Consider the following 21,402-nt stretch of genomic DNA (forward strand, 5'->3'; position numbering starts at 1 on the left):
TCTCGAGCGCTATAACCTTGTCTGCAAGCAAAAACTCAAGACAGGTAACATGCACTGCTGCAGAAAAAAGTCATTTTTAAGACCTGAAGGGAGGACTTGAGGAGGCTCATTGCAGAGGGTTTCGCCCCAAAGGAGAAGCAGAGTCCCTCTGGAGAGGACAGTCCTGCATTGGGGCGGCACCCAGCAGCAGGGTGTGGTGAGGATCTTGGCCCAGTTGTTTGTTCTCCGTGGCAGAATTGCTTTGAGCAAAAAAGTGGCAGCAGATGGTCCGTCCACCTCTGTTTAGAGCTGCTTTGCCTCCTGGCTGCTGGCAGACCCCATCCAATAGTTTCCCTCCAGACCCAGCAGTGTGAAATGCCCACGTAGGTTTGCAGCCATGGGTATGCAGAGCTATTAACAACGATGGTAATTGGAATGTTATTTCCATTTAAAACTTTAATGTGTTTTAAAGTCATATTCATAAATCTACTGAATTTGTTGCAGCTGAAGTGGTTTGTGTTGTGGGGGTTTTTTTCCTGATGTAAAATCAAAAGGACTAGTAAAAACTTGTCAGTCTCACGAAAAGTTAATCAATTTTCAATACAAAGGTAGACAAAGGGAAATTTCCATCTTTAGAAGATTGATCTTGGAAGTTATGGTTGATCTCACTTTTATTGACCATTTTTACTTTCTAGGTGAAGGGTCATTTTTTTAGCATTATTACTTTAAATTGCTTCAATACAGTGGGCCAAGACTAGAATAGTAAATAAAAGAGTCCCTAGGCTACAGCAAAAACCCTTCCTGCCTGGAAGATGCATCTTCTAGCAGTTTTCTTCATGTTCTGCAATAAATTTACAGAATCCAACCTTTTCATTATGCTTGGGTCTTATTTTGGCTATTTGCTGAATTGGATGTATGACTTCTAAAGCCCTCTTCGTTTTTAATGTAGAATGTGTGAAATGTTTAGAAAACGTAAGAAACAAACTGTCAGGAGCTGGCAAAATGCAGTGGTGTTGACTACACCATCCACTCTTGCCCATGCTAGTCCTAAAAGCAAGGAATACGGTTTTGTCCCTTACCTACAGAGGAGAGAGGAAAACCAGACTTCCCTTTTTCCCCATAAAATGTTTATTTTCAGTACATTTGCAAAGTGAAAATGCATTTCTGTGCTGCTGCTGAAAGAAGAGGCTCCTTACCCTTTCCAGTCTGTGGCCCACCAGGTGCTGCAGAGATGTGAGTATCAGTTGTATCTTGATACCAGGCAAATATGGGATGGTAGATATGATATGTCTATATGCATCTCCCCAAAGATTTTCCAGTAATGGAAAATCTGCTGGGTGAGCCAGGACGACAGTCTGTAGCTTTACATTCTAGGTAAGATTACCTGTTGGTTTTGCTGTAGCTCATGAAGAAGGAGGACCTGGAAGATGATTTATTGGACTGTACACTAGAAGATCTTCTCCGGTTTGATGATTACAACAACGACGGCCGCTTAACTCTGCAGGAGCTCTATACAGCTTTCCGTGAGTCCTGATGCTTTTGTCTGTCCTGGGCGTTGAAAGCATGTGAATATCTGTGATGACAATGTTGTCTTCCCAGACATGGTCAGCAGAAATAATCCATTTTTGTATTTAATGCCATGGAAATACTATGGAAGGCTTGTTTCTAAAGGTTGCTGTGCTCCAAAGGATAAGCATGAACTAGGAGATTGGTAAAAGTGTGTGGGACTTGTTTTCTTGTGCATTTTGTTGTGCTCCTTGTTGATGGGAGTGGAGAGATGTCAGTGAACTGGCCAGGTCTGTAGTCTTGAGCATGTGGTTTCTGAGTAACGCTGAGGAAACAGGGTTGAAACCTGTCTAAATCTCTTACGGTAATGTGAGTTAGCTTGCTGTGGGGAAGGTGTTTTACTGAATATTCTGCCTGGGAATGATGTTTTCTGCAGTTTGTTTCCGTGTTAGTAAGTGGATTACAGTCTGCAATCTTGATACGTACCAGAGCACCATTTGCAAGGATCCCTAGATGACCAAGCTACTTAAACAGTGTGAAAAAATAAGTACTTGTGTTACCCCATTTGTCTTCATAACTTTATGTTCATGCTTTAAGTTAAGGATTCATTGAAGCCTTTCCCTGGAAAAGGCCCATGTTGTCTCCTTCACGTGGACAGTGGAAAGTTTTATTAATGCCTGTCCCTTTGAGAAAGAGAGAGAAGAAAAAGAAAGAAAACCAGAAAATGTGGGGCGTTCATTCAATAATCAGGATAGTGAGCTATGGGGTACTTGTGTGGGGTTAATACTCTTTAAAGAAGAGCAGGATTCAACCATTGAACTGCTGAGTGCAGGCAAAAAGTCAGTAACAAGCTGGTTACTTCTGAAGCTGGATTCTCAAATCTTTGCATATGGCACTTTATAGCCAAAGTAACTTCAGAAGCTCTCGATTTCGTTCTCTATAACCAGGGCACCCTGCTCCAGTGCCTGCTCAGCGGGAAAAGCTTGGTGTGTACAAGAGTCGCCACGTGCCCCACACCAGTGCATTCCTTGTTGATGCTCTTTGGCCAGCTACGATGCTAATGCAGAACTTCTGTTTTTGCCAAATGCCTTCCTTTCTAAAGAGAGTGGTTTCTGTTTTCTTGACTTCTGGCTTTTCATTAAAAGAAACTGCTTTGGATAATAATGTTTAAAGTGCTTTAAAATTAGCCCCAGTTGTCACCTTGGACCTGTTTGAACCGCATATGCATTTAATTCAATACAGCACACTCAGACCAGCAGATATACAGTAAAACATAAAACCTCATACATTAAGAAGGCTGTAAAGTGAATTAACCTGGCTATAAAGGCTTGACATACCGTTATTTGGGAGCATATTTGGATCAATGGGTTCTCAAAGTCACAGCAACTCGAAGCTAAATTCCAGGAGTCATTTGTATGAGTGTTTGGTTCAGTGCATTTTAAGTAGGCAATGAAAATAAGACAAGTACAAAATATTAGCCAATGAATAGAGATAGTAATCGATAAACTGCAAAAATACTGTAACAAAACCCAAGGCCTAATAATGAGTGTCTGTCAAAAGGATTTTGATATGTTTTGATATGAAGAGAATTGTTCTCCATCTGAAGCTGAAAATCAGACTGACTTCTCCTTTTTCAGCTTTCCCAAAATCTCCGCTCTTAGCAAGAGTGGTTAATGGGTCGTCAGCTTTCAGTGTAAAAATGAAATTCATTGCTTGCAAGTTTTGAAGTGTTGGGGACTCTGTAAGTGAACTTTAGTGCTTGGTGAAAGTATATCTTTTTCCTTTATTACACAATGTAGGAAAAAAATCTCAAAAATACTTCAAACACTTGTCTTAAGTGCATGCTTTGGTTTGCGGTCCTTAAACGTTTATAAAATGTCTGCTTTGTTATGACCCAGCATTTGGCTTGCAATAGTAGTCTAAAGGTACAACATCCTGCACGTTTTTTGTATTTTTGGCCCATTAGGGCGATCCTTTTGTTGCTTGAAATTCACCCAAGCCACTCATTTTTGCATGCTGGCAGCAGGCTGCGGGGATGGCTGCTCAGCAAGCTGAGGAGCATAATTACCAGAATTCAGTGACATCAAAAGTGTCAATCTAATTTATCCTCTCAAAAACTCCGTTACATCTGTTTCAGTGCACCGTGCTCTGGTATAGCATCACAGTGTTGGAAAGGTTTGAAGATGACCTTGATAATGTGAAGAGCTTCCCAATTTGTCATTCTTGTGCTGCTTTAGAAGTTGAATTTCATTTTAAAGAGTCTCCTGGCCTTTCTGTAGCTTACAGAGCTGCAAAATGGTCTCTTCCTCTCACTTCATGGTTGTCTCTTGCTTTCTCTTGACCCATCGACTCTCTCCAACACCCACAGTCACTCAAAGGGCATTTTTGATCCCCATCCATCGTGATCAGCTGTAAATGAATGAAAACTGCACATACGAGGAAAAATCCAATCTCTTCCCTTTTCTGAAACATGCTTTCACCCTTACAAGCACTACATCTAATACATGCTGGTTTTAATAATAATTTCTAATCACGCTCATCATTTGAGTACACATCTTCATGCACAGTTTGGGATTATGGACAGAAGTAGTGCCCTCCTACTAACCCTGTCATCTTTCTCATGATTTTCCGGAAGTTCTTTTGTTCCTGAGTCCCAAGAATGTAACTTTTAGACGTTTGGCTGTGTGTATGAGGATGACTAGAAATATCTGTTAACACAAGATTAAAGTATCGCTTTTCAAATCACTTTAATCATATGTAAGTAACGTATGAGACAGATGAAATGCTCTCCTGGCAGCTCTGGCTAGAACAACTTGTAGGTGTCTTCTAATTTCTCATTAATAAATTTTATTAGATAAGCAGGCTCAGGGCCATAATTAAAAAAATAATACGATGATATCGAGATTTTCTCATTCCAAAAATAGAGAGTACTAGCAAGTGTATTTATCTGTTGTGTTTTCTTTATGTTGTCACAGAGATTCGATAAATGAGTGATAAATGAAAGGCTTAGTTGTCGTAAGAGCTAAAGTAGAGCATGCATCTAATTAATCAGCATGGAGATAGTCTGGTGAATTGGCAAGTGCATCACCCAGCTGAGTCATACTTTAAATACGCTCAGATGAGTGATTTTTGGATATAACTTCTGGAACCAAATCTGACTGGAGGTCATTAGAATTAGACATGTCACTTTTGGCGTTCCTGTTGTCTTTCCTAATGGGAAAGCAGCAGGTTGGCAGACATGAAAGCCTAGCTGAAGGAAAAAAAAAAAGAAAAATCCGTGTAATCTTCTAGATCTATAGTATCATCAATGTGGACAGGTCAATTTGTAACACAAATATGTCGCAGAGAGGGAAAACATGCATTCCATCAAAATGGCTTTACCTTGTCAACATTGTTTAGCGAAGTTATTAGCCCTACGATAAAATCCCTGTAAATTCTAGCTCATTGCCAATTAGAGCACTCTCCTAACCAACATCCCCATCTCGCAGCTTGCCTTTGCATTTCATTACATTTTGGAAAACACAGAAAAGGCCTTTTGCAGGCATCTCTGCTACCCCACAGCAGCTCTTCCCAGTAGGTCACACTGGGTTTATAAAGCTTTTTGACTGGGGTTGCATGAAAGACAAGGCGTATTTCACTAGCTCAGGTTAGAAATTACACCTCAAGGTAATTTCCCCGTCTCGGCGCCATCACGTTTTAGTGAGGTCACCTTGTGTGTCCTGCGCTTCCCAGTGTGGCTCTTGAAGACTGCTGTATCACACGGTTTCTAGTGGCTTTGCAGCGACATTTGGAGATACTTGATGTCAGATCTGGACCGAAAAACCCACAAAGGCACTTTGGACGGAAAAATACTGAATGGTTGTTTTTCAGTCGTTATTTCCCAAGCAGGTATGTCACGTAACATACAGACAGAAAATTGCTCTTTCTCAAAGATGAGAGATATGTTGTCATCTATGGATGTGTTATCTAAAAAACACAAATATTGTTTCAAAGGAGCATATTTCATGCAGGAATGAATGCAGAAGGGGCTGCAGGATCAGTGTGCTCTTCTCTTAAACTTTCTCTTACAATGCTGTTGTACTCTTTTAAAGGAGTTTGCTTTCTTCCCTGATTCTCTTTTAGTTCAGATTTTCCTTTTTTACCAGTCCTTCGTATTTATCAAAAAAGCACAGTGGAGCTATGTGGAAATGGGATCTGTGCACTTGCAGTGGGAGGTTGGGGAGATGCTGGATAACAGCTGGGGAGGGTGGATGGTACCAGCCCATGGCATGGACTTGTGTCCTGGGGCTTTCCCAGTGTTGCAGCTGGGTACTGGGAAGCCAGAGAGAAGGGTGAATTTGTATGAATTAGCTGAAAAAATGTATCGGGGGCCTGGGCTGGCATGGATGTTAGCTAAATCACTGCCAATGCAGAGAAGCAGCAGCGAATGGCATTGGCCTGGCTCCACATTTGCTGCAGTGATCCCAGAATCTCCGGTGGCTGTATCCCCTGCCAGGCAATGCAACCACGTGGCGCAGAGGAGTGAGCCATCCATCCCCGACCCCTCCAGGCATCCTCCAGAGGCTCATTAGAAGTGCAGAGTATAAAGCGGATTTATTTTCGAGGTGTGTGTATTTCTGATGTGCTGGAAACTACTTTAGGCCAGAGCTTTGTGGTTGTCCCAGAAGTGTGGAGATTGATGCTTGTCAGGGAAAAGCTGAGCTCTACCTTCAGGAAGGGGGAACGAAACCTAAAAAGAGGGGGTGTTGGGTCAAGTGGGAGAGGGAGCTGTTGGATGAAGAAGGAAGATTTCAGAAGTGTATCTGTTCTTGATAGACATCTCATCTTAAGGAAGGTGATAGATTAATTCTGCGTGAGGAAAATGAATACCCGTGTTTGGAAAAATACGTCCATAATATATGTACTCCATGTACAGCCAGCGAGCCAGCTGTTCCAGGAGAAATTGCATCTGTAAATTCCACGTTCGGATGAAGTGTTTACTCACATCTTTACAAAGCTGTTCTCCTCACTGGCATGGCACGTAGGGTTGGGTATTTGTTACTGCTGCCTTCCAGCCAGATTGGTTAAGCCCAGTTAATTATATTGGACAACTATATTGTGAGATAAAATGTTTTGCTTGAGGTGTTCTCTTAAGCAATGCTGTAGCAACAGTTATCTACAGTCTCAAATCATAGTCCTAAAATATTGACAATTTGTGCACCATGCTCTGCCTCCTCAGCTGTAATCTCCCTGGTATGTGATTTTTCTTTCATGTTGCTGCAGATATTGGTACAAACTTGGAAATAATTCATTAGCTTACCAACATTGATTTGCTTCTCCTGTGAGCTATGTGATATCTAAACTTCAAACACATCTTAGCAAGCGGGGGAGCGCTGGCCTCTGCTTTTGGTTTGAGGCAGTGTTGAGGGTGATGTGAACTGCTCGGGAAAGAAATGAGGTTTCCTTCAGCTGGCTGAAGCAACCCGTTCCTGCTTGCCTTGAGGAATGATGCGCAGCCGTGTTACTGAGGATCGAGGAACTTATTGGGCATCTTCTGCAGTGATGAATTTAATAGTTCAATCTTACAGCAAAAACAAAACTAAAAGTTAAAAAACAAGCAAAAAAAAAAAAAGCAGAAATTTACAACTATTTAACTTGATTTCTGCAGCAGTTGCAGACTGCCTGAGCAGGGATGACAGGAAAAACCAATAAGCGTCCAAGTGGCTGCGACAGCACTTAGTAACCAGCATTTCCACGGCTGAGCCGTGATCCTGCGCTGGGTTTTTAGGCTTTGTTAGAACTGAGCGGGCAGCGGTGTGGGGGAGGCATCCCAGCGGCTTCGCAGAGTGGAAGCCGGCGCTGGGGGCTCTCCGTGCTGGGGCTGATGCCCCTGCTGCAGCGCAGGGCTGAGCCCCAGGCACATGCTTGAGGTCGGAGGTGCCTTTGATCAGCGCTCGGAATCTCCCTGCTCAAGCTGGTTTGACTTTTTAGATCATCTTCAGAAGCACCTAACTCCTTGCCTTGCTCGTAAATGGAGTGTAAGATGCCTGGCTTGAGCACTAGGAACGATCCTGTTGCATCTGGAAATGTAGTTTTTGACTGGTAGGAAGCCTCAGCTGGGCATATCAGAGTTAGCTCATCCTTACTCCATTTTAGAAAATTTTCCTGCCTTGGTTTTCTTTTTTTTTTTTTTTTCCTCTCTCCCTTGCTATCAAAGAAACACTTTTTTTCTGAAAAAAAAAAAAAAAAAAAAAAAAAAAGGTGATTTCTTTTTTCCTTTCTTTTAAAGCTCTTCTCATTGTGAAAATCTGCAGTTCTGAACTTCAAGTCTAAAATATATTGCTGGGCTCCAGCAAAGTGTCCTGCATTGTTTGCAGTTCCACAAAACAGCTGTCAGAGTCGGGCTGTGTTGTGTGTTCTCAATTGTTTTGCTGCATTTTGAACAAAGCAAAATGTCTTTTCTCAAAGGAAAAAAAAAAAAAAAACCCAGAATGAATTTGTAGCAAGAAAGACAAATTTAATCAAGGCAAAAATGCTTCAAAAGATCAAATATGGTTCCAGAGTTAAAAAAACAAGAGCTCAGATCAAGAATAAATGCATTGCATGTGAATGAGTGCTTACCAGTGGAAAGAGGGACGTGGTTTTGCCTTAGGCCGAAAAGGGGAATGTTTCCACACTGAGACCAAACATTGATTCATCTGACCAGGTTTGCTGTTGAGTTTTGTTCTGCTTAGTTTATATATTTCAGTATTATGACTTGAATTGAAAGAGTCTCCTTAAAGAAAATTGTGGCAGAATTAACGGCAAATGTGGATATGGTTAAAGTGATTGTGATGTCATGCTTTTTGGTCAAGAATTGCTATCCAGATTTTTTCATGAAAAGACAGGGAGAGTATCTGACACTGGATTTGCTGTTTCTTTCTGATGTATTAGTTGCTCGCCAGAACCAGTGCATTTGAGTGTGAGTTGCCAAACTCTAGTATTTTTTCAAATATCTCTCATTTCGAAAGAGATACCGTCTGCAAAATGTCAATGGGCTTAATATGTAATGACTGCATAAGAAAAAATGAACTTATTACAAGTTGTTATTGGAAATCTATTGTCTACAAATTGCAAAGAAAACTCAACTAGAATACAATGTAGTGGTGATTTTAAGATGCTTTTCAGGGTGCATTGATTTGTTAATCTTGGTTTTTAAATGCAAGAATTTGCAATTTGGAGTAGTGCTTCAGAGGTGAGGTAGTACAAACCATATCAAATGTCTACACACACTCTTGCAGGAGTAGAATGTTTAAATATTTATAAGTACTTATGAGTGACTCAGTGGCGCATAAAACCAGGCAAATACCATTTCTCAAAAAATTATTTGATCCGTACCGGCAATGTTCACTGAAGCAATTTCACGCACACAAATAATAGTATTTTCAGTCACTTGCAGACACAAAATTACATCAGTGAACGGCAAACACAAATATTGGTGAGATCATAAAATGGCTGACAGTCCTAGACATACATTGGCACCTTCAGATCACGTATGTCGGCATCTGAAAAGTATCATTTGCATTTTCAGTGGGCTGGGGATGAAGAACTGCAGGCTTTCCCAGGGCTTCATTCTGGTCTTGTAAAACCACGGGCCGTTTCTGAAAATCGGACCCAAACTTGCTGCACTGTATTTCCTTTTACTTTTCACACAGTATCTGTCTTTCTGAGGAATTTGTGAAGCAGGTGCAGCATAGTCATGAAACAAAAATGTCTTTTCGCTAAAAACGGGGGAAATCGTATTTAAAATGCATTAAGATTTTACATGAAGTCAAAGGCATGATATGGTAGCATCCTTTCCTAGAACTTGTTTGATTATGTACAGACTGGAACATCTTAGCTGCTGTTTTCCTCTTGTTTCTTGTTTGCTCTACCTGTTTTTCCTAGTGGGTAATTGCTAGAGCTATATTTTTCTTTTGAAATCTGGCTTCATCTAAGGAAAGCTGCTGCGGATGGTCTCTTTGCCCTTTTGGGCATCTCATGGATGCCTTGAATTGCTTCTCCATCTACGTGCTCTGCATTTTTTTCTTTGACCAGTTGAGTAGATTCCTACCTTTTAAGGCCAAAAATGTTCCTTAATATATCAGGAAAAGTTTATCTAACATCTGTCTCAGATTTGTCTACTGCAGCTACCGCTCCTGATTCATGTTGCGTTTGACTTCCGTTAGCTCATGGGGGGCCTTTTAGGATCAGTACAACCAGCATTGGTGCAGAGGTTAAAGTCTCCCAAACTACACTTCCCCTCCCCTGTTACCCTTCCTCACCGTCCACTCAGGGATCACACTGGTCTTTGGCCGCCACTGTTGTGTGTTTGGTCACTTAGTGACCTTTTACCCTGCTAAAAGTGGAGGCAGGATTTGTTACCTCCTCTGGTTTTCATTTTATAGTTGTGCCTTGCGCTCCTCCTTCCTGGAGGAATATACATATACATATAACTGTATATGTGACCATAATAAAATACATTATGGTGCACGGATGCAGGTTACTGGCCAACCCAAAAAGCTCAGCATATCAGTCTTGCCTTCCACTCCATCACTCTCTGGTGTCCATAGTGTCAGCTGGGATTTCTGTGTCCATTCCAGATCTCGATGGAGATATTGAACAGATTTGGGCTTTGGATGACTCTTCATGCAGCGCCACTGGCAACAGCCCCGTTTGAGTGGTCCCCTCTGACAGATACTTGTAGAGATCTGTCCATCAGCCAGTTCTTAGTTCATTTAGCACACACTTTATTGATATTGTATAGCACTACAGAGCTGCAGTGCTAATTTTTTAATCAAAATGCCAGAGCAGCCATCAGAAAATTACCAAGTAGAGCACATATCCCCAGTGCAATGATACGATTTATGTAGAGCCACAGCTGAGATGTTTTTATTTCATGTTCTTCAAAGGAGAAAATCTCCTTGGCAAATCCAGGATGTCCAGATAGAACTGGAAAAAATAGCAATAGGAAATTGAATAAGCTGAACTCAAAGGTTGGTTCTGCTTTAATACTTCCACAAAGACTGAGAAAAGGTGCTAGCCTATAGACCAAAGTAAAAAGCTTTGGAGATGCTTCAGTGGCATCAGGATTTGAGGTAAAACTCAGCTGTTGCCAATGTCTGTCCTTAGCACCATCATAAAAAGCTCAGTGTCAAGTTTCTTGATGATCAAAACTTCAGAAAGAATATCAAGAGCCATCAATAGAAATAAATAACTTGGAGCTCAGGCCTGCCATGCCTCCAAAGCACCGCTTCTGCCGTCAGATTTTGACGCTGCAGTATATAAAATACATCTGCAGAATTTTTGGTTCTGTTTCTGCAAACCGGTAAGGACAGGTCCCACTGAACTCATGCTTTAAGCCACGCTTAGATCCTACAACTTTCACCTCAATCTGGGCACTGACATCCCAGCAGAAACTTGGAGAAGTAATTTGTGACCGTGATTTACCAAAAAGAAAAAAAGAAATATGCTAAGTATATGTGGCTTTTTTTATTTGTTATTCTGTTCGTCATGCAAACCTGAATAACGTGTTAGAAAGGGTCATGGGTCCCTCCTGGACACTGAAACACTTGAAGCAGCATCCTGCTCTGTGGCCAGCTGAAACCCGGCACTGAGTTTGCAGCACTGTGCGTCACGGCCCCAAAAACTGCTGGAGTGATGATGGACTGCAGAGAGAGACAGAAAAGGGAGTGAGGACGACAGTAATTTCAAAGCAAAGCACCAAAAAAGGAGCAGGGTGAAAAGCGAGAATGAAAATATACTCACTCTGTGATTTCATAAGGTATACACACCTTTTAAATATGAAATTACATGGGAGAATCGAGAGCTTGAAAGACCAGGGTAGCATTCAAAATACACTTTCGGGCTGTATTTCGACGTGAACTGTGTTGCACAGGGTTTTCCCACAGCCTGATTTCATGTAGTTTTGGTGCAGGGCTCTGATCTGATGGGGTTGCTGCTGAAATTGCTTTCAGGTAGAGCCTGATTTTGAAGTTTTTCCTGCAAGATGCTGCCCAGACTGACTTTTCCTGTGGTTTTGTTCTCCCGTCTGGCTCTGTGACCTGATTCTCTGTGTCACTCAAGCTTCATTTTAATCGTGGAGAAAATTCAGCTTTCTCCAGGGTTTGGTGCCACCACGAAGTGGAGTTGTCCATCTCGCCCCCGTTGCTGAAACCGTACCTGCAGCCTGGATCGCTGTCCTGCTGGTCACACACAGAAGCCGAAAAAAAAAAAAGCTGGATTAGTGTGACCCTGGTCTGTGAAAACTCACAAGCCATTTCCAGTCATGACACCGTATCGGCCATGTTCAGGCAGTGCCACTGCACTGTTTGTTGTTACAGCAAAGGTGCTGGATGTGCATTTTTAATAGACAGTCCCACAGCTATTATTTCATAGCTCTTACAGTTAGACTCAAAAGTTTTGCTGCACAAATGTTTCTCTTTTATATTCTGCTCACCTCCAAAAAGCTATCGATCTAAGGAACCCATTGCTGGTGGGGTTAAAAAAAAAATAAAATCATTTCTGCCATGAAAATGCAGGAGCTGTGTAGGGAGCCCTTAGCGATCTGATGAGAGCAAATGCAGCACTGCTGCTGCTGGTCCAAGCTTAATATGGTTCTGAGTATCTAACCTATCTCCATTAGCACAGCCCTACTGAGTGGCCTTAATAAAATTGAGCTGGAGGAAAAGCGTTTGCTAAGGCTTGTGTGGTGAAAGTGGAGAATGACACGCCTACTACTCAGCATTTCCCAAAAACCTGGTGGTTTGCATGCCTCTAGAGGATGGCTACTCGTTTGTGGGTGTAAGTCCGCATGTAAAGTTATGATTTCCTGTAATTTACAGCAATTAAGTTAAAAATGAACCACCCGGCAGGGCCTGATTGGTAGGACCAGGAGTCTCATGTCTTTATTATTCTTAGGAATGCTCCTGTGTTTTTCTTTCCTATGCCAGTCCTGCAGCAAAAGACGGTGGTTGCCTATTGAGGACACCTTGGCTGGGGTGGGAGGCATGGACCTTCCTGTCCTGCACAGCTTCCTGCAGCAGGACAACCCAGATTCACCAACAGACCAAAACACATGGAACCAAACCTCATTTTTTCTGCCCTAAAAAACCAAACAAGAGCATGGCAGTCCGGACATCTGTAGCTGATATGCAAGCATCACTAGATGGGGTTTATATTCCTGTAGGACTGGAGGCAAAGTTATTTCAGAAGTAGTGATAACATCTGGTTGCATTTGGTCATTACTGATATCAGAGGCTGTTGCCTTCAATCTTTTCTCTTCAGGGGGCTGCAGTTTATTGTAGCCACAAAAAGAGCTCTGTGCCAGATGATTCTTCTGCAGTAAACAGCATAAAAGTCCGCACTGTTTGTCTTTAATTCCTGTAACACTGTGGTAGCCACCAAAATCATCTCCAGCCCCTGAGACAAGCCCATATGGTAATGTACAGGGTTACGAAGGTGTAAAATGGACATGTGTTCTGACTGGTTTAGAGAGAAATCTCCACTTATTTTAACTGGTTTAGAGAGAAATCTCCACTTATTTTAACACTAATTATTATTGTGTTTTTTTCAACCATTGGTATATATTCAGTGCAATGTAAACCGTGAAAAATACATGTTTGTGGACTCGTTTGGAGTGTGCTGTGAGGTGTAATGCATCTTCTGGCAGGGCCAATAGAGTTGTTTTCCTTTTAATGCCGTTTGCTGACCAATCATCTGCTAAAATACGAAATGTATATGGGTCTAAATTTGCTACAGAATTGCTATTATCCTCCTTATTTTTTTTTTTTTAAGACGTGTGTTTATGAACTCATTCACTCCAAGTCAGGCAAGATACATTCATGGAAAGACTCCAATGTGTTAATTGGTATTTATTGAATACTTCAGTGTAATGTGATGAACAGGCACTGGGGATTGTAATTAGTACATTGACATCCAGCGACTATAGCTGAGTGGAAGATGAAAGCAATTTATAATGGACATCGCATGCATTCATCTTGCAGTGCTACGTGAACACCCACCAAGTCAAACAGCTTTCAAAGAAAATGGAAATGTGTTTTCTTTGCCAAACAGGAGTTTTGTGGCAATAGCAAAACACACTGACATGGCAGAAATACCAACCTGTGGGCGCCAGAGGGGCTGCTAATGCACTGACTCCCAGAGAGCAGCACATCCCTCCAGCTTTATCGGGCTCCCGTGAAGGAAAGGGATGCTTAGGACATAAAAGAACAAACTGAGCTGCTGCCATCCAGGTGAGGCCACTGGTGTCTCCTCCTGCTTTCCCTTTCCACATTTCCCTAACCCTGCACCCTCGCTGACTTGAATTTGGTGAAAGCAAGAGCATGGATGGGAGAGACTTGGCTCAGAAAATAGTTTTCTCCTTTCTTAAATAGAGTGAGGGTAACCCACTTACTCCTTTGATGCATTAGCACAGGTGGCCTCTTGAACGTAATGCATTAAACAAATTATATGAACTGCAAATAATACTGTTTGGATTCTAGCGCATAAACAGGGCTTCAGCCAATAAATAAACCGGTGACAAAAAGCCGCTTTTCGGATTTCACTTTTCAAGCCCTGCCATGAGGCACTAATACAATTATGTCAAAAGTGGGTTGAGCAGATAGAAGTAATGAACTGTTGGATTCCTGTTCTGTAAGAGGTCTTTAACAGAGGACGTTGGGGAATAAAAGATTTTCCCTGCAATAGGCATTATGTGTCCAAGAGCTTTAAAAATAAATAAAAAATAAAGAGTGGCAAAGAGTGGCAGGTTAGCTTCATTCTTCTGGCTCCTGGGAGACGACCAGCAGCTCCAAGCGATCATTGATCAGCTTTCCTTTTGTTAAACTTCAGACAAGGGAAGACTTGGCAGGTGTAATTTCCTTTGGGAGAAAGCAAGAGGGAAGGGAAGAAGAAAGCTGGGGGACTCGTTACTGCGTCATACTGAGCCGTCGTCTTAACCCTCCCATTTGGTAACTCTCTAAGTTGCAGATCTTCCATCAGGCTTTGCAAGCATACTTCTGCCCATGAAACAAAAAGTGCTTCAATAAGTGTTAATTATCCACTCATTTCCTAAAATAAAAGAAACTTTGGAGAAATTGATAGGGCCAATAGGCAGTTTTGTTCTGTGTCTCTTGTCAGTGCACTGGATAATTTACTCTGAGGATTAGGTACAAGTTGCTCATAGAAGAGCTTGAAATACCTGATGAAGCAGTTCTACTACTTGTGGGGATGGGTGGTTATATATATATCCTATAGCTATTATTGCTGTTGTTGTTATTACTAGTTTTTGTGGACGATGCCCCGTAGGAGGTGGATTGAGAGCCCCAGCTAATTTCAAATTCCAACTTCAGAAGTTGTCAGATGAAAACCGTTTTGTGTCGTTTGGAATAACAGACTTGTTTCGGTGCGGTGGAGGTGACTGGTGCTGGGCTCTGCAAGCAGCCAAAGAAACATTACAGGTGTTGGAACAGCTGTATCGAGGTAGTAGAGGTGGTATCTGAGCCTTACTGTTTCTGTTACAATTATCTTGTGAAGAATTACCTCATCATCAGTCAAACTAAGCAAGATGATTTTGCTGTGCTGAAGTGTTATTGAATTAGTTGTCTGGGCTGTTTTGCCATCGGGAGATTGAGTGAGCCCCAGGTTACACGGGGGCTGCACTGCTGCGCCCAGCTGACGTACCCAGCGCTCAGTCTCCAGCAAATCCAGCAGTGGCTGACTTCAAAGTACCTTATTTCTTGTAAATCTATTATCTCTTCTATCGAATTTGTGTATGAAATGCAAATTCCGCCTACTCTGATGGTCTTTGCCTGTTCCAGGTTTAAGCTGGTATGACCCCTGGCTGTCTAATTCCCCTCACGTACTCCTGTAACTTTAATCATTTTTAAAAAGCTCATTTAAGTGGAATTGCTCCTGTGTCACAGCACACCTCTCTATAAATATTTGCAGTCTCAGGTGCTGTGAGGAACCTCCTTTTGATCCGTTTCTTCTGCCCACTCCATAAAATTGCCAACATACCTCTCATGGGGGCAGCCTGCCTCCTAAGTGAATAAATAAACCAGTGACTGCCCTGGAGGGAGAGACAGCACGAGGAGTAACAGAAACTGCTCATTTTGAATATATTTCTTTTTACCCCTCCCTGCCTTCAGCGGGCTAATAAAGTACAATAACGAGGAGCCCGCGTGCCGTTTCGTTGCGTACCGCAGCTCTGCCGCGGCCTCCCCGGTTTGCCTTGCTCGCCGCTGCCCGGGGGTGCGGGAAGGTGCCACCTGCCTTTCCACCCCTACGCTTCGCTTGGCTGCCTTTCTTATCTCAATTAGCTCAGGTTTTTTCATACCTGCCTCTTTCTGCTCTGGTGGAAATAGAGGGAAACGTTTTCAAATGAAGGCACGAGAGGAACATGAACAATTGCCATTTTGGCAAATTAAGGGATTTCTAAGCTCTCCTCCTTGCGTAACTCTTGAAAAATTTGAATATCAGTGTCTAAGGGATGTTTCAAAGAGTTTTTTGATGCTTAGAAATTATTCTATGTCAATAGCAGATGGATCTCAGCTGTCAGGCGTTGTGCCATCTCTCTTCAATTCACAGACATTGAAAATTTGGAAAATTTAAAGGTAATTTATGTCTCTTATCTCACAGATATCTTTCTAACCAGAGTAAGAAAGAAATGGTTTCTTCGCCATTGAAACCCTTCTTAACCGTATCTGTTACAGAACTTGCCATGTCCTTCTGCTCCTCTGGTCATGGGTAGTCTCCAGTGTTGCTGTCGTCTCCAGAGCAGAAAGAAATGCATCGGGACTGTAAATGAAAAAGGTTGCCAGTTTACTTGTTCCGGTGCTACAGACTTCTTAGACAAGTCCACATCAGCATCAGTTCCTGATGTTATAGCAGGTGGAGATGTGGAAATAACAATGTGACTCTGTCCGAGGGAATTAGGTGTTGCAAGCTCTGCTGGTTTCTAAATAGGGATGCTGATGGGAGGTATCCATGCTCGGGTGGATGGACAATAACACCCTGCTGTGATAACGCTTCAGTAGTTTCTTTTGTCTCAACTTTGGTGGGCAGTAAATCAAGAACTACAGCCAGATTTCACATAACGTAATCTTCTTAGAACTGCTCATCATGTTCGTAGCGTGGCCAGTGCTGGCTGGAGACTGGTGGTAGCCGCGTGGAAATGCCCCTGCCAAGTACCGGCGTCTTTCTTACCGGAGTATTAACTTGCGTGAGCTGTAGCTGTGGGAGTGGTGTATCCTGGCAGAGATTGTGTCCTCTACAAAGCAAAGGAGAGAATTGTCTGTATATTAGAAAAAATATTCACCATTTTGTATGCTTGAACAGTGTTACAATGTCAACATCACAATCTCATCAGATCATGGGGTTTTAGTTAAATCAAAGTGACAGGAAATTTCCTTGGATTTTACCCATCACCTGAAGAAATTGGTTAGAGTTTGAGTTTGTAGAGCAAACATATGAAAATGAGTTTGAAGAACTGCTGGAAATAGCAAGACCTACATGGGTAACTTTCTTGTGATTTCTTTCTATTATTGTGATTTAATTTCTAAAATTGCCTGGAAATTTTGACTGGGAATCTTTTATTCCACTATCCAAGAAATGCTTTGGTCTTCATCTTTTTGTGAACACTTTCTTAAATTTTTGTTTTACTACATGCAGCAAGGGGACCGATGACCTCTCTGTCACACCTGCTCACACAAGGTTTACTTTTCAAGTGAGTCTAATGTTTGCATAAAATTACAAGTAATCGAAGTCTCTGTGAAGTGGGATTCGGGCTTCCCCCCACGCTTCTCTTTGGGTCGCAGGACAGCAGAGCAAGCACTGGCCAAGGGGAAGGGCTTGGGTGCCCCGTCACTCTTACTGAAGCTGTCAGTTTTCAGAAGACTGTTTGTTGTGTGGGTTTTTTTTTTAATAGTGTTCAGCTTTTTCGTTTTTCCACCCTCCAGAGGTGCACTTTTCTCTATGCTTTATGTCTCCGAAGACCCTTTTCCTGCAGCCAGCACCAAATGGATAGCTGGTAGGACTCTTCTGTTGGAGTTAGAGCGGGGCCAGTACCTGAAGATCCCGAGAGCTTTGTGCCAAGCGTGGCAGGGCTTTGCCTGGGATTCTTGGTGCCAGCCGTGGCCCTTGCAAACACAGATCCCGCTACAATGACATCGCTGCTCGCTGCTGCAAAGGGTTTTCATGCTGAACGTTGCATTTTTTTTCCCATCTTAGAAAAAGCCCAACTGCCTTCTAGTTCAAATGGAAACTTTTGAAGAAAACTTTACCTTTACTTCGTTTTCAACATGCCTCAGAGTGACTTTTCCCCAGAATATGACCTTGCTGTTGCCACTTGCTCGTCACCACCTGATGCGCTTGTTGTGTGAGCCGGGGGTCCAGGGGAATCGCTGCCACCAGCCACTATTTATCTTTCTCTGAAGTGTAACAGGCGCAGTCTGAGACAGCCGTCCTTGTGTATCACACGCAAGGACTGGAGTAACTTTGAAGCCGAGCTGACTGTAATGTTGAGGAGTGATTTACAAAGCGGGTAAAGGATCATGCTCTGGATTTTGAAAAGCAATGCGTTTGCTGTAGGTGGTTTCTCTCGAAGCCCCCCGTTTGCCAGAAAGAGAAAGAAACCATAGGACAGAGGTGCCAGATTTCCCATGATTTAAACGCCATCATTTCAGTGCAATGTATAAACATAACCTAACTGTAAAAGTTAGAGGACCCTGGACCATGAAAGAAAGTTTTTCCAAGAGAAGATAGTGTTTTGGTTTTGTAGAAAAGAGTAAGCTTTTCACCAGGTATTGGGTATGCAGCAGCTCTGATGCTGTGCAGGGGACAGATGAAGTTTATTACCATCTTCCTCAGCGTGCAGGAAGATGAGGAGTGTTTGGTCCTGGATGGCGGACACCAAGACTTAGGGCACATCTCTCCGACTAGGAACGTTGAGAGGGACATAGGGGCTGCTGCTTCCAGACATCACTCACGGGAATGGGAAAGGGGAGCCACTTAGGTCAGGGATGGGAGCGGGGAGAGGATGGCCGTGTGGAGGGAGGCTGAGAGGCAGATCCTGGTTTCCACAGCTGACCAGGAGCGTGTTGGATCAGAGCTATACCACACCAGTGAGACCTGGGGGTGAGACCTGCTCAGGGTGCTTCTGGCAGCTGGCTGCAGCCACTAAAGTGTTAACTGGTTCCCCGACAGCTGTTGCAGGACAGTATTTGTGGCTATCTGGGAACAGCTGTATTAGCCTTTTCTGCAGCTAAATCTACTCTAACGGTGGCAGGAGAAGATGAAGAAAGGATTCTTGAAAAAAACCTCCGAGGCTGAATTGAGTAACTCTGCCCTGCAGAATATGGGGCTGTCCAGCCTGACTGTCTCCCAGAAAAATAACATCTCTTGTAGAAAACAGTAAGGAAGGGAATGCAGTAGCGTCTGTGCTCCAAGGCTGTGTCCTTAAATCAGTGAACCTGAATTTATAGAAGTGAACCACCTGTCAGTTCCCTTGTAGGGGATTTTTTAAAAAGCAGCAGTGTTCCTTTACATCACTAGCCTTGTCAGGACAGTGCAAACAATGGCTCTTTATCCATCATATTACCTGGCTAGAGACAGCAAATAAGAACATATGAAAAGATTTTTTTTCTGAGCAAGCAGGAGGGTGGGGAGGAGCCCTCATCTCAAATTTGCCGGCCTGTCTGGAAAGGGATCTGATGGCAATATTTCAATATTGATTGTTTTCATGCATTTTAGCAGGTATCTGTTTGCTCCACCTCCCCCCAGATTGTTGGGGCAATTTACTAGTTTCAGTCTCACATTTGATGAGAGGCAAAAGTTTTAACTATGCCAAATCTTATTAAAAAACAACTGTAAAGGAACAAAAATTTTCTTTTTGTCCCAACTGAGGGAAGCACCGGAGAATGAGCTCGCTGCCTGGAGAAATGTGGGGAAACACACCGAGGAGAAGGTCCTGCCAAACCTCTGGCAGGGGAGAGCACCCTTGGGAGCTCATGTCATCTTAGATGCCAAAGTCAACCGACCTTGGGCTCGTGTCAGACAAAACAAAGCAGCTTCAGCTCCAATGCTGATGGAGATGCTCCTTCATAAGCACAAGGCAGATGCTCGGGTGTTTGTTGTTGAGCAAATTACCTTCTGACTGCGTTGATTTGTGAGAGCAGTAACAGCGGAGTGACTTAGCTACGCGCTGTGTTTTACTTTCCATGGTAGGACGTGCTAGTTAATCATGAGGTATCTGCTGCTCGTCTGTTCTGATTTCATGAAAGATTTTCAGAAATAATGGTTCAAGCGTGTCGCCCAACCCGGTTTAAAGACGTCTCCACCGCAGCTGTGTTTCAAACCACTCATCTTGGCTTTGCTCATCACTGAGCATTCAGATTCAGGGAGGTTAAATCAGCATATGGCAAGAGAGGACGCAGCTCAATTGATCTGCGTTTAAGCTGTCTGTTCACTTCCAGAACCCAATAGCCTAAACAGCCTCCTTGCAGGTCGAAAAACAGATACAATTCCACTTCATTCTTTTGCTCTCCTTACTTCCAGACAGTGTAATATAAAATAATTAATCCTGATGCAGCACACGCGGCCGTTTGCAGCTCACGTTGGTATTGCTCTGTTGCTCCAAGCAGAAGTAACTTGCATGGTTGCTTAACAAATTGACTGCTTAGAATTGTTTAGAGTACTCATTTTTCTTTTAGACTATTCTTTTCTTGGAGAGATGAAAAGCTTTCAGTAGGCTGCTTTTTATTGCATCTATGGGCAAGCTGAAATATGCTAAGAGAGGACATAGAGTTTATCTTTACTTTATTTGCATAAAAATACAATTCAAACTATTTCCTTTATCCAGTGATGTTTTCTGTATTTTTACCTCCTCAAAGACAGCAGTAGAAAAAGCAAAACAAGCAGAGTTATGTTAAATTGGTGTGCGTCGTAACATGGCAAGATCTTTCACACCATAGGATCCTGGGGGCAAGAACTGTGCCCTGATGTGGTCATCTGGAGTGCAGAATGCTTGGGGAAAACAGTAGACTTTGGGTATTGTTGTATTAAGGTAAACTATACGTTGCAATCAGATGCTATCCCATATTCTTGGAAGTCAACAGATGTTTTTGAATCATCTAAATTTGGTCACTGCATGTGCTGCGTATCGATACAGTCACAATTCCTGCATCATCTCATGCAGACAAAAAAAGGCTGAAAGTTGGAAATCTGTTTCCCTGAACCTTTCAGGTAGATTTAGTCTGGCTGCCATTACTAGTTGAGATTATTATAATACAGTTCTTATGTCATTATTATTTTTCATTTTTAGTTTATATGACCCTTGAATAAGAGTGCGGGATATTCTGGCAGCTTGAAGTCAAGCTTTTTTCCCCCCTAAAACCAATCATTTTGAATGTTTTCAGGTAAAACGCCTCTCCGTAGTTTTCCGTTTTCAGATATCCATTTTACACATGCTTACCTATTCTAAAGATTGGGTCTCTGCCCATGTTTTTTGGTAAAGCAAGCACACAGTGGGTGTGTAAAATGTCTGAAACACTGTCTAACATCAAAATAAAAGAACATTTTCCCTATTCCTTCTTAGTTGCATTACTTCTAGGAGTTGCAACAATGGTAGACTTTAAGGAATTAGTATTTCCTCTGTCTTCTGTTTCCCTTTGCCCATTATCCCTTCAAAAACCGTAGCAGCCTTCCCATCTATGTTCTGGGACCCTTACTCATTATGTAAGGTATATATTGTACCAAAAGTAAAATAATTACTTACTGGTTGTGCTTGGGCGTCCAAGCTAAAGGGATGGGGGAAACCGGTGGGCTCTGTTGCAGACATGGTGTGTCCCAAGGCTGAGGTGGGATTTCTTTTGTCAGATCTTCCATCACACATCCTAGACGAACCGTTCTGCTCTGAGAGCA

The 21,402-nt window shown here is 42.6% G+C and overlaps 1 protein-coding gene across 4 annotated transcripts in view; it reads left to right on the forward strand.

Annotated features, from left to right (window-relative positions):
• Positions 1-21,402, forward strand: part of FSTL4 (follistatin like 4) — a 227,406-nt gene that overhangs the window by 122,655 nt on the left and 83,349 nt on the right. For all 4 annotated transcript variants that reach the window (XM_086470996.1, XM_086470993.1, XM_086470995.1 and 1 more), the window contains one exon: positions 1,382-1,502. In XM_086470996.1, coding sequence (XP_086327122.1) covers positions 1,382-1,502 — 121 coding nt within the window. The remainder of the gene's footprint in view (positions 1-1,381; positions 1,503-21,402) is intronic.

Source organism: Leptosomus discolor, chromosome 10, assembly GCF_034619465.1.
Source record: "Leptosomus discolor isolate bLepDis1 chromosome 10, bLepDis1.hap2, whole genome shotgun sequence".
NCBI classification, from domain to species: Eukaryota; Metazoa; Chordata; class Aves; order Leptosomiformes; family Leptosomidae; genus Leptosomus; species Leptosomus discolor.